This window comes from Carassius gibelio, chromosome B19, assembly GCF_023724105.1.
Source record: "Carassius gibelio isolate Cgi1373 ecotype wild population from Czech Republic chromosome B19, carGib1.2-hapl.c, whole genome shotgun sequence".
NCBI classification, from domain to species: domain Eukaryota; kingdom Metazoa; phylum Chordata; class Actinopteri; order Cypriniformes; family Cyprinidae; genus Carassius; species Carassius gibelio.
In genome coordinates this window covers 36,148,436-36,162,836 of record NC_068414.1, presented here as the reverse complement: position 1 = coordinate 36,162,836, position 14,401 = coordinate 36,148,436, and the positions used below count along the sequence as shown (strand labels likewise).

At 36.9% G+C, this 14,401-nt stretch overlaps 2 protein-coding genes across 4 annotated transcripts in view; both read right to left on the bottom strand.

Moving 5' to 3' along the window:
* The window catches only part of LOC127978687 (glutathione S-transferase A), a 209,307-nt gene that overhangs the window by 37,141 nt on the left and 157,765 nt on the right, over positions 1 to 14,401 (bottom strand). The gene's annotated exons all lie outside the window — the stretch shown is intronic.
* The window catches only part of LOC127978661 (FH1/FH2 domain-containing protein 3-like), a 46,445-nt gene that overhangs the window by 27,454 nt on the left and 4,590 nt on the right, over positions 1 to 14,401 (bottom strand). For all 3 annotated transcript variants that reach the window (XM_052583468.1, XM_052583470.1, XM_052583471.1), the window contains exons 2-4: positions 12,977 to 13,089; positions 10,488 to 10,552; positions 930 to 997 (exon numbers count right to left, since the gene is read on the bottom strand). In XM_052583468.1, coding sequence (XP_052439428.1) covers positions 930 to 997; positions 10,488 to 10,552; positions 12,977 to 13,089 — 246 coding nt within the window. The remainder of the gene's footprint in view (positions 1 to 929; positions 998 to 10,487; positions 10,553 to 12,976; positions 13,090 to 14,401) is intronic.

Below are 14,401 nucleotides of genomic sequence, written 5' to 3'. Positions count from 1 at the left end.
TTACATTGCCCTTCATCTTACAGAGGGACACGTCAGAGTCTCAGGGTGGTCCTTTCCCAAGAGTTCCAGAGTGAGGGGCATCCAGTCCTGTAAGTCTGAAACTGTCCCCAGCAGAAATCTGCAGCTGTGCAACTGAGGAACGAGAGATCCTGGCCGTACAGTGGGGAGTCCTAGAACTTCGCTATTACCTCCTCGGGTGCTCTTTTACCCTCATCATGGACCATGCTCCTCTTCAACAGATGGCCAGAGCCAAGGAAACCAATGTCCGCTGGTAACCCGCTGGATCTTATCTCTCCAGGACTACCATAGAGCACAGAGTGGGTCAGAAGAATGGGAATGCAGATGGACTCTCAACGATGATTCATAGCGAGTCAGGTCATGTGGTTATATAACTAATATACTAATTCTCCCCCCCAATCTCCCACTTCACCCGTCTTGTCTCCTTATGCTCTCCAAAGGACCGGAACGATGTTGCGGGGGTTTTGGTGTCAGTGGCTGTCAATGTCAGTGTCAGCTTTATCCCTGGCAACCCTATTCATGTCAGGCTGGAGAATGAGGAACCACAAACGAGGAACCACCTGATCACAGTCAGATAAAAGAGGCTAAGCTATAGACACACGAGGAGAACTACTACGAGAAAGAAAAAACTAATGTTTTCTGTCTCCCCTTTCCTGAGTCACCGTCAACCACTGCGTACTGTTTAATCTCACCTACCTGGCAGCACTGAGTACTGAAGAAGGGGATTTTATTCACTTACTGTTGTTACACCTTAGAGGTTTCCTTCTCATTGTGCACTCTACCAATAAAAGCCACTCTGGGGACTACAAGCACTTGTGGTTGTTTGTGCCACATATATATCACTACAAATATAATAATATCCCTGTGATGCTTAAATAACACTGCAGTGAAGTAAATGTGTGTTTTTATACCTGGAATATCTGCTTGAGGGAAAACAGCGCCCTCCTCAGGTCACGGCCATTGGAGTTATACAGCTTCTCTAGAGAGAGAGAGAGAGAGAGAGAGAGAGAGAGAGAGAGAGAGAGAGAGAGAGAGAGTGAGAGAGAGAGACAGAGAGAGACAGAGAGAGAGAGAGAGAGAGAGAGAGAGAGAGAGACAGAGAGAGACAGAGAGAGAGAGAGAGAGATGTAACTCTAATGTAAGATGTTACATGACTGTAATCACAGGGAAGTCACAGAGCAACACTTCCTCACCAGCAGCGCTAACTATGAAGAAATTAGAAATACATTTTAACCCAAATTTGAAACACTTTACCCCGACTTCAAAACAAGAAAACAGAACTTCAATATTCAATATAAACTTCAATATACAATATAAAACAGAACTTCAATATTTATTAGGTGAAAAACATGATTATATTTTACTAGCAGCAAGAAACATTGATGCCTGTCATAAAGAGGGAGGTGTCAACATCAGTGATGTGCACACACACACACACACACACACCACTGAATTTTAAATTGTTCATAGAATTCATTTGTTCTATTTTGTTTAATATATATACATGGGTACTGTGTATATTTATTCGTTTATTATTTTTATCCATTGTAACAACTGTCATGCTAATAATGCACACACTGAATTGAATTAAACGAGTGAACGAATGACAGTGCATCAGTCAGATGATGATGAAGCCACTCATGCTCAAAAATCAAATGTTCTCAGACACAAATCTCTTCAGAGCATCATTTACAGCAGCATCCAACAGAGGATTGTTGTCCGAAAGCAAACCGACCGCAGTCTGAGGACACAAACCGGTTTAGTCTGATCTAGACTTGTTCACCTTCCCGCCGGCGAGAACATCACGCTCCACTAACAGCACAGATCAATCTCAGATCGATTTCATGCGCTCAGTGATCAGTCTGATGCTGCGATCATCAATAACACACGTGTTTGGATTAAATACGGTTCATACACTTCCATGCTAATCACTCCACATTACTATTGCACACCAGACTCGTACTGCACTGCTGTTTCTTCATTTAAAATAAGATTTTTAATTACATTTTTTATGAAATCCAAATATTATTCGACTGTATTATTATTTTTTTTAAGTATTATCATTAGCATTTTAATACTTGTTTTTATTAGAATATTTACCTTGGTATTGAATTAGCGTATTTATAAATTAATAGTATATAAAAAAACAAAACATCTTTTTAGCTGCCTGCCAATGCTACATCCCTACTTTTTAACTTTAACTTGATGTAGTAAAATAATAAAATATAAAACTGGAAATATAGACATATTTTTACATATTTTGGCAACATTTCTCAGATTAATTTAGTTCGGCGATGTACTAAAAAACTCAAAACTCAAAACTATATATAAAATAATAAAAATGTAAAAAAAACAACAACACAAATTGCTACAAATTTAACTGAAAAAAAAAATCTAAAATTCTATAATAGTATCTAAATGACATTACATTACTGCAGTCATTTTCTCATGTAATTATTTGTATTAATTTTGTACTTGTAAAGAGAAGTGTCTGATAATAAAAGCTCTTTGTGTTTTGTGCTGTTTTCTGAGACTGACAAGCAGCTGTTGTTCATGTTGTTGTTTCATCTGAACATCAGTCGCACTGACCCCTCACTGTCAATCAGCAGCAGATTTACACTCAGCTTCCTGTCTCTAACAGAGCCACTTCCTGCTGCTCTCATCCAGATCATATATCCACCTCTAATTAAAGCTCTGCTGTCTCTGACTGTGAGTGTGTGTGTGTGTGCGTGTGTGTGTGCTTGCATGTATGTGCCTGTGCAAGTGTGTGTGTGTGAATGTGAGAGTGTGAGAGAGAGAGTGTGTGTGTGTGAGAGAGAGAGTGTGTGTGTGTGTGTGTGTGTGTGTGTGTGTGAGAGAGTGTGTATGTGTGTGTGTGTGTGTGTGTGCATGAATGTGCCTGTGCAAGTGTGTGTGTGAATGTGAGAGTGTGAGAGAAAGAAAGGGTGTGTGTGTGAGAGAGAGTGCGTGTGTGTGTGTGTGTGTGTGTGTGAGAGAGTGTGTGTGTGTGTGTGTTTGTGTGTGTGTGTGTGATAGAGAAGGTGTGTGTATATGCCTGTGCGAGTGTGTGTGTGTGTGTGTGTGTGTGTGTGCGTGTATGTGTCTGTGCACAAGCACAAATGCACAATGTGTGCATGCATGTGTCCATGTGTGTGTGTGCGCATGTGTGTGTGTGTGTGTATGATGTGTGAGTGTGTTGTTCGCATGCATGTGTGAGTGTCTGTGTGTGTGCGTGCATGCATGCATATGTGAGTGTGTTTGTGAGTGTGTGTGTGTGTGTGCGTGCATGCGTGAATGCATGCATGCATATGTGAGTGTGTATGCGTGCCCTTGAGTGTGTGCGTGCATGCGTGAATGCATGCATGAATATGTGAGTGTGTATGCGTGCCTTTGCGTGTGTGTGTGTATTTCGCTGTGTGTTTCTCCTGGTGTAATCCAGCAGGTTTTTTTGTTCTCCAGCCAGATCCTAATCAGATTATGAGTGACCCGACTGGTTAATCTCAGCAGTGTAATCTGGACACAAGCTCAGATTCCTTCATTCACACACAGAGCCTTAATAAACACTCACAAGCACACGAGGGGTAAGGCAGATACATGATAAGAAGAATTATATCATTATTTCAATCTATAAATGTAACATTTTATTTTATCAATTAAAAGATGATGATTATTATTATTATATTACTACGAATAAATTGTGTCAATTTATAGAGTGCATTTTCTATATTTTTATAGAAATATAATATAATAAATAATTATTTTAAATTTATGAAGTGCTTGTTGCCAAATCTTAAACTGCTTTATAAACTGAAATAACAAAATAAAAACCTTATTAAATTTTACTAAGATAATAATAATAATCAAATATTATTTTTAATTTACAAAGTGCTTAACACAAATATTTAAGCACTTTATAATAATAATTAATTAATAACAAAAGTGTTAAGGTTTTTATTTATAGCAAAAATTTTACCGTTAATAAAAATACACACATTAATAATAACAACAATCATTATCATTGCAAACCTTGAATAAACTAAAGCTTTATAAATTGAAACAAATTGTTATTATTTACATATATATTTAAGAACTTATTAAGCTCTTAAAGCATTTTATATGTTGACAAAAAATAAATAACTAAAATAAGAAACTAATAAGAACTTTATTAAAATTAAACCTAACCATAAAATAATAAAAACATAAATTAATATTGTTATTATAATAAAATTATTACATTTCTAAAGCACTTCCTTGCAAATCCCTCCCAAGGTGCTGTACAGTAAGAAAATACAGTATCTCTTATTACAGATCGAGATGGTCTAAGGACTCCCTGACCTTTGACCTCTGCAGCAGCTGCTGTCCGTCAGACGGAGTCAGAAGGGTCACGACTAACGGCTCGCGTCACACGGTCTCATGTTCACAGCACAGCAATACTCGGAAGTGTCCTGTTATTAGCAGCTGATATCATGCCATATATTTCTGATATATTGTGTTCCTGCAGCGGGTCACCTGTGGTCTGACAGCAGCTCTGTCGGCTCCACTGGGCTCTGCTTACTCATGCTGAAACACTCCTGAACCAAAAAACATCTAAAATTACAGAATGAGCTGCTGACTCGAGACCAAACACAGACTAAAAATACAGCACAGAGTCAAGAGTGTGTGTGCACTTCAAAACAATCTGTGCTATCAGCTGAAACAAAACAACAAACTCAAAAGCAACGCAGTAAACAACACTGAAAACTCCACATTAGCTAAACCCTAGCAACCACTCACAAAACTAAATAGCAATGCAAATAGGTTAAAACTTTACTAATTTCATAGTAACCTTATATTAGCACCCTATGAACAACCCACATATCTGTGCGTGCAAAACCACTCACGTTGTATTTACGATAATCGTGATATTCAAAGCATGAAATATCGGCATCGTGTTAATTTAGGATGTGAAGATATAGTGGTATTGGCGATAACCACAATATTTAAAATTACTAGAAGTTACATTAACCTGTCAGCAGCGGTTTCCTGCGTTCATATATTTAAATAAAGGGGTGATTCTTTAAATAAGTACCGCATTTTCTTTACTTGTCTTAATTTTGTATTTGTATTTGCAATCAAGTCATGGCCAATACATGTGCCTAGCACTTGATTTTGTATTTATTATAGTCTATTAAACAGCATTTATTCTTCAGCTCAATCTCATATTCACAATAAAACATTAGTTTGAATGTCCTGAGGAAAGCGATATCTTTGTCATAATATCCTTTCATCTGTTAAGGGTGATTTATGATGACAGCGCTGCGAATGCATTTGTTGTTTGCGTCTTACAAACTGTTGTTTAAAGTAAAAATATCTTCTGTTTTAGTATTTTTCAAAATAAAAGTCTTTATTGCTGACTCGTAAAAAGTCACTTGTTACCATCTAATTGTGGAAGAAAAATTTTACTAAAAACACAATCACGAACACCGTTTCCAATACTAAATATTACTATTGATTACATTGAATAATAATATTTAATAAACAACAACAACAACAGCCATCATAAAAGTTCAGTCAAAAGTACAAAGGCATATAATATTCTTATTTAAAATATTATATATTACTTTATATAACTTTTTAGAATAATAAAATGCAGGCTAAGCTTAAAAGACGCTATTGGCAAAATCATCATAATGTGCTTCATAATGCATTATGAATAAATGTACATTGCATAGTGTGGCTCCAGTATTTCTGAGTAAGTGACTAAATGTATGTGAAACGCTGTTGGTGTGTTGAGGGTGATATCTGATCCTCGGCCGTGTGATTATTTATATCTGCAGCTGCAGTGGCTCGTGTGTCTGAAACTGAGATCCAGATCCGACACACCGCATGCTTCATGCCGCTATAACAGAGCAAAGCGCTTCCTGTTTCCAGCCGTGATATCACTGGGTCCGAATGCTACTCTGTTACCATGGCGACAGCAGACTGCAAAAGTCTGACCTCTTCACTCAGAGGTCACTGACCCAGATTTACTCCATTATACGCATTACTATACAATAACAGACACTTTTAGGGTTTTGTTGCACTGATTTGGAAGCAAATTCTGCTGAATTTCTGAGAGCAGTGCAGAATCTGCAAGCATGAGATATATATGTATTTAGAGTGATGTAGACAGTGACTATGATGAGAATTATATTTTTTTCTGAATTTCACACCATTATTCACCAAAATATGAACAGCAAAGCACGAAACTTTACTCACACATTCATGACTCTGATTGAGAAAGACTTTATGACTTTGTGTAACAAAATTTGAAGCACAAATAAAACATCGAACGATTTTTCAAGCAGTTTAAAAATTGAATGTGACCTGTGACACATAAATATGACTTCACATGACATTACAATTTCCCGTAAGCCCTTAACTGTGCTTTTGAATGTTAAAAATAACCCAGATAACAGACAGACCACAGGACCTGAGAGAGAACAGGCACAATCATTCTCACTAAAGTTCCCAGAATTCACACCTTCATGCCCGCTGTGATGTCACCGCTTCCCACAATGCCCAGCGAACGACAGCTGCACACACACACACACACACACACACACACGCTCACTGTATGCTAATGGACAGGCGGTTTCTGTCACTTCCATTCCACACATGACATTAACTCTCATAACAATGACAAGCTGATGCTGAGAGAGGAAACACAGATAAACGACTCTCATAAACTGATAGAGACCGAGTCAAACAATCAGGCCATAAAACACACAGATACCAGCCAGCGCGAGCCGTTTCTGCCTTTAGACAGATGTCCGTTAAAGAACTGTGTGGTTAAAATAAAACAGTTTAGTGAGTGTGACGGTTTGTTTCTTGCATGAAAGACCATTAACTGGTTCATTGTGCTAATAAACATCATGTAAGAACAGTTACTGGATTATCTGATTTTTGATTTTGAGTTCAAATGTAAAATACAGTGTAAAGTACAAATAAAACAAATGCATAAAAAAGGTTAAAAAAAACACTAGAATATAAATATAAACTATATAAAATATATATATGAAAAAAGTGAAAATATAAATGATTTAATAATTAAATTATGTGTATAAAACCTTATGCTGTGTAATTTAAACTACTATACAATTACTTAAAATATATAAAAAATTGAATATGTAACAAATATAGAAAAAGAACAATACAATATGAAATAAAGTTCAAAATATGTACAAAAAATTATTTTGTATAGTATAACTACATTTTATATAAAGTTGTATATAAAAATATACATATACATTTATAGAATCTAAAACATAAAAAATATATAAAAAACAATGTAGAAATATATTATATTCAGATATACAAAATAGATGTCATAATAATGCAGATGTTTTCAGCAGTTTAGCTGGTGTTTACATGTGTGTTTTTCAGCCGTACTGGCAGGACTGTGTGTTTGTGTGTGTGTGTGTGTGTGTGTGCGTGTGTGTCTGCATGTGTGTGTGTGTGTGCGTGCGTGTGTGTGTGTGCGTGCGTGCGTGTGTGTGTCTGCGTGTGTGTGTGTGCATGTGTGTCTGCGTGTGTGTGTGTGTGCGTGCTTGTGTGTGTCTGCGTGTGTGTATTTTTTGAGGTTATGAGTTTAACATCAGTGTGTTTCTGCTCACAGACTGTAAAGCCATCAGCCTCTGTTTACAACACAACACACACACACTCTCTCTCTCTCTCTCTCACACACACATACACACACACACACACACACACACACACACACACACACACACACACACACACACAGGTTTTTACTGTAAATGTTGCTGGTTTTTAAAGACACGACTGACTGCTGACGTTGAGGACACTGAGCGTCAGGCTCTAATTAAAATGAAAAAATAAAAAATGTAGTGTTGTTTAACTTTATATTTATAACTCTATATATCTATATTAATTTCATTTCATTTCCAAACATTATTTTAGCTCCCATTTATATATTCACTTATCTATGAAATTAACTCATAAATATAGTTAAATTCCTACTTCTAGAAATAATTCTAGAAATGTAATTCAACATTTAATTCAATTTATTACAATGTTAATTTAATTTTTATAGCTAGAAAATGTTAAAATATTATACAGCATCAAATAATATATTACAGTTGTATTTATTCTAAATATTTTCTACCTTTTTGTATTTGTCAGACTCTATTGAGTGCATTATTTGTGTGATCCAGCGGGTCATTAAATCTCTCTCTCTCTCTGACCTCTACAGTCTCTCTTTCACATGTTTCTGTCTTGTCAACACTTTCTAAAGATATCACAGAAACACTGCGGTGCAAACGGCATCCAGATCATCGAGCGGCTGCTAAAATATCTCCGTCATATGAGCCACAGACGCTCTTCAGCTCTGACACCACAGCCCTGATCCACTCCAGATGGACACCAGCAAATACAGTCATAATCAATACAGACATTCAATAATCACGTGATGAAGCTGCTAGATCATGATGGACTCAAAAAGATCAGATGAATCATCTGAATCAATGAATCAACTGATTCACATCATGAATCACTTGAGATTAAAACAGATTCAGTTCAGATTTACTGTTAATATTACATAATCAACTTCAGCAAAAACACTGTCTCTCAAATCACACAGTCACGCTGGATTCTGTCAACCAAAACTAGACTCATAGACACATAAATATAAGCATAATATATTATATAAACATATTTTAAGATTTTATAACTTTATATTAAAATTTGTAAGCATTTGCTAATATTTCAATAAATGGTAACCAGAATTATTTTAGTACCACTGATACCCTATTATCATTTTTATAAATTTTTTAATCAAATTAAAATAATTTTTATATTTATTTTTTATTTTAATTTGAGTTAAAAAAATAATAATTTTGTTGCGTGTTTTTGTGATTTTTACATCTATGTAGTTTTCATGAATTTTTTCTATTTCAGTTTTAGTTTCAGTTACTTTAATACTTTAAACTACATGAAAATAAGAAATGTTGCCTTGGAAGCCAGCTAACATAAAACAAAATAAAATACGTTTTGGTATTGAAATATTTTTAAAGTAAAGAAACCCTGATGATAGTAACACTTTACAATACTGATCCAAATGTTAATATAACCCTATTGGTTCTTCTTCTTCTTCTTTCGAAATTGAATCATATTTTTGAGGGCCTAAAGATTCTCGAAAATGTACAAAATTTGTGAACACATCTGATATGGGCTGCAAAATGGCTTGATAGTGCCACAATAAAGTCCATTGGTACGAAGTCTGAAACTCAACAGGTTTGGCTGTTTTTGCCATTTTCAGGCGCTGTATTTAACCGAACTCCTCCTAGAGATTTAAACCGATCAGCACCAGATCCTCTATACGTCTGTACGTGTGAACACAACGTACATTAAAGCAATAAAGCACTTAAGATCACGTGATGAGGCAGTGATTCTAACAACACAACAACAGTAAATCCAGAGGGATTGTGGGAGTCGAGGGGAAGCAGGTGGCTAGAGACTTAAAACCCATCGTCTGTCCACTTAAAGCCCCAGACACACTCACACACACACACACACTCATACACACACTCACACACAGGTGTCAAATGTCCCTCTGCACTGAAACAGGAAATTGCAACAAATACAAAGGCATGCTGGGAAGTCAAGTGTGAATTGTATTGAAGCTGGTGAGAGAGGAGCATCAAAGCCCCGCCCCTGACCTTTGACCTTCCCTGCTGACACACTTGACCCAGGATCCAGGAATAGCTTCACTATCAGTGAAGGAGAGACGCTCAAACGCTGTAATGATTAGAGCTTCGACTCGCTGCTGAAACTATTCCTGATGAACACAGTACTACAGCTCAGGGAACCTGAACCACGGCTCTCCTGCTCATCAAGGATGCATTTATTTGACTAAAAATAGAGTACAAATATTATACTTTAAACAGCTGTTTTAAAGACACTTTGTTTCATCAAGAATGCATTGAATTGAGCAAAAGTGAATTGATCAAATGCTGTTCTTGTGAAATTTCTGTTCATCTGTGAATCCTGAAAAATAAAATGCATCAGTTTCCACAGAAATATTGAGCAGCACGACTGTGTTCAACACTCATAATAATCAGAAATGTTTCTTGAGCAGTAAATCATCATATTATTCTGATTTCTGAAGATCATGTGACACTGAAGACTGGAGGAATGATGCTGAAAATACAGCGGAGCATCACAGAAATAAATTACACTTTAACACAGATTCACACAGAAAACAGTTATTTGAAATAATAATAATATTTTAATTTTTTTAATGCATTTTTGATCAACTAAATGCAACCTTTACTGTCACTTTTGATCAATTTAATGCATTATTGATGAATACAAGTAATTTCTTGATACTGATCCTAAACTTTTGAACTTGATGCATATAATATAGTGTATAGACATGTTTCTCTGTGTGTGTGTGTGTGTGTGTGTGTGTGTGTGTGTCTGAGACTCACCGATACACGCGTGAACACGGACGCTCAGCTGAGTGCGTAAGATCACACTGTGCTTCTTTCCCCTCCTGAAACACACAGAAAACAAGAGAAGATAATAACAACAAAACAGAAACGCTCGAAAGATATTGACCAGACTCTACACACACACACACTCATATACACTCTCTCACACACACACACAAACACACACACACTCACATACACTCGCTCACACACACACACACACACAGCTCTCCTGATACAGTACACAAGCTCTTCAGTGGGAATCATCTCTCAATATTCACATGCCAGGACACAACTCTAAATCTAAATAAAACAATTACTAATCATTTATTTTAAAAAACTTACAATTAAAGTAACTGAAAATAAAAACAACAGAAATTGAAATACTAAAAATTAAATCATAAAAATGTAAAATTTAAATAAATATTTTAAAATGAGAACAAATCAATAACAAAAATAATTGAACTTAAACTCCTAATAAAATTTATACGAAAAACAAAAAAGTGCAGTAAATCTGAAATAAAAATAAACTAAAACATTTACTAAAACTAAATTATAAAAGTGTAAAAAATAAAATAATTATTAAATCAAAACAAAAGAGTTTCTACACATTTATTAAATCATTAAAACATTTAAATGATGTGCTGCTGAATATTTTTTGTGGAAACCGTGATACGTTTCATTTTTCAGGATTCACAGAAGAACAGAAAGTTCAAGAGAAGAGCATTTAACTGAAACTGAAATCTACTGGAACTGTATTCATGTCTTCACTGGCACTTTGGGTCTTTTTAGTGCGTCTGAGATGAATTTGTTTATGTTATAATTACCTCTTTGACATATTTGACTGATACACACACACACACACACACACACACACCAGCGCTGACCTCTGACCCCTCAATGCAAACACTAATAAATACAGCAGGAGTTATTCGCTCTCTCTGTCCGATTGAGACCAACATTCAACCGCTTCACTTCAACAGCACAGAGTGTGTGTCACAAACATGTCCAGATAGACACACACACACACACACACACACACACACACACACACACACACACACACACACACACACACACACTCAAACACATACACACAGACAGCAAGATCTGTTTGACAGCAGAGACATTCACATGTCAATCAGCTGTCAGACGCACATCAGAGCACACACACAGGACAAACACACAGAACAAACACACACACACACGCGCACACACACACACACACACAGTGCTTTCAGTCCCAGCTGTGAAGAAGATGCTCACACAAACACACTGACTGAGATCTTCAGAGGTTAATAATGTCATCTAGAACAGAGTTTTCCACACTGGGCTTCATCAGTGGATGAGAAGAGATTAGAATTAATGAATTAATGTAGACTTTTAAAATGGAATTCATCGCGATTAATCATTTGACAGCACTACCAAAAATGTATTAAATAATAATAAAAAATTAATTAAAATACTTGAAAACTTAAAAATATGATATAATAAAATAGGGGTGCTCCGATTACGATCGGCCAATCGTTAATGCGCATCTCGTCAGTAAAGCCGGTTCTCTAATCAGCAGTAAATTCCATCAGGTGTGTGATTTCACATAGAGCAGCTGTTACTACACAGAGCCGTTGTTAACTGAGAAGATGCGCCAAAAAACGCTGAAAATGAAGAGGATTTGCGCATCTTCTCTATTAACAATGGCTCTGTGTAGTAACAGCTGCTCTATGTGAAATCACGCACCTGATGGAATTAACCGCTGATTAGAGAACCGGCTTTACTGACGAGATGCGCATTAACGATCGGCCGAAGCACCCCTATAATAAAATGTGCAATTCAAGTAATACAATTAATTCATAATAACTAAAATACTTAATAATTAGTTGAGCTGCATGTCAAACCGTTAATTGTCATCACAGGATGGTGGACATGCAAATGTTGTTAAATTATTAATATTAAATCTCAAGTGGAAAATTCAAGTGAATATTTAGGGTGAATAATAGGGTTTATGTGTATTCAATCTTACAGGTAAAAGTCAGGAATACACTGATCATCACACAAACACACACACTCTGACTCATTCAACTCAGTGACGTGTGGAAAATAGTTGCCCATAATAACCCTGACTCAAGCTTCAGAGATGAAGCTCTTCTCCAATCACAAAATCTGATTAAGCTCCACCCCTTCAAGCTCAAGTCCACCCTAGAGACACGCCCATATCTCAACATCCAATCAGCAGCTGCTGCACAGAAAGAGGCCCCGCCCATTTTCAACCCATGAATAAAGCACAGCTACTGCAGCCTCTGAGACTTTAAACCCCGCCCACTAACAGACGGACGACAAATTATTTTACAGGAATGTAATGATATGATCAATTTCGTGATTCCTCTATCAGAGAGATGCTGTCTCACACACAAACACACACACACACACACACACAGAATAAGACTGTCATGAGTGCAGTGTAGTGCCCTATGTAGTGTGCGTCTCACCCTGCGCAGTCTTCAGGCTGAAATCCCTCGAGTTCATCTCTCTGCTCATCCAGAGTCGACTCCAGATCCAGATACACTCCAGTGTGAGAGAGCTGCAGAGCGCAGTCATCCAGCTGCACACACACACACACACACACACACACACTTTACAATCAGGGACAGTGTCACAATGTTATCCACCAGATACAAAAAAAGGTAATTCTGAGTTTTTAAATCACATAGTTCAGACTTTTCCCCCACAACAATAAAAGTCAGACTGGCGAGATGCTGTTTAAGTCACAGTTACGTCTGTTAAGAAAACAGAACACACGTCACACACGTGCTAACTGCTTCACGTGTTAAAACGTTAGCATGCATGACTAAAGTGTGTGATGAGCAGCTGCGCTCGCAACAAACACAGGTGTGCATGTAAATGAATACACACTCAGCTCTCTGAATGTGGAAACTACTTCCATTGTTTATATATAACTTCACACACACACGCATTTATATATATATGTGTGTGTCTCTGCAGCACAATAGCAGTCATCAGTGTCACAGACGTATATTTGTAGCAATAGACAACAATACATTGTGTGAGTCACAATTATACATTTCTCTTTCATGACAAAAATCATTAGGATATTAAGTAAAGATCATGTTCATGAAGATATTTAGTAAATATCCTACTGTAAATATATCAAAAATTTTGAAGAACTAAGAACTTCATCTGAACAACTTTAAAGATGATTTTCTCAATATTTAGATTTTTTTGCTCCCTCAGATTCCAGATTTTCAAATAGTTGTATCTCAGACAAATATTGTCCTCCGAACAAACCACATGTAAAAAAAAAAAAAAGACCATTATGACTGGTTTTGTGGTATACAGTATATATACTAGTTTACTTATTTTATCATGCATTCCACTCAAACTGAACTCTGCTTTCTTTCTTTTCTTTCTGTTAGTGCTGGTTTGGTGGGTTTGGCGTCTCTGAGCTCGTAACACCTGCGTCTCCATCGAGTCTGAACTCTCCAAACCCTAATCAAACACTCGGCTCCCAGCTCCAGACGCAGCTTTGATTTAACACCACGCTCAGGCCAACAAACTCAGCTCATTCAAGAATGTGTCACACAAACAACAATCAATCACTACACCTGCTGGATGAAGAAGAGCATCTGCACGTCTCTGTTTATAATCAACACGCTCCGATGAGGCTCATCTGACCTGACCCATCTCAAACCAGCACATGATGAGTTTAACCACCGATCATTAGAACAACACACACTGGACCTGCTAGCAACTGCATTACAACACACATACACACACACACACTCACGCTCACTACATGTGCTCACACAAACTCACTCACTCTCACACACGCTTACTCTCACACTCACACTCACTCACTCTCACACACTCTCACATACTCTCACATACTCACTCTC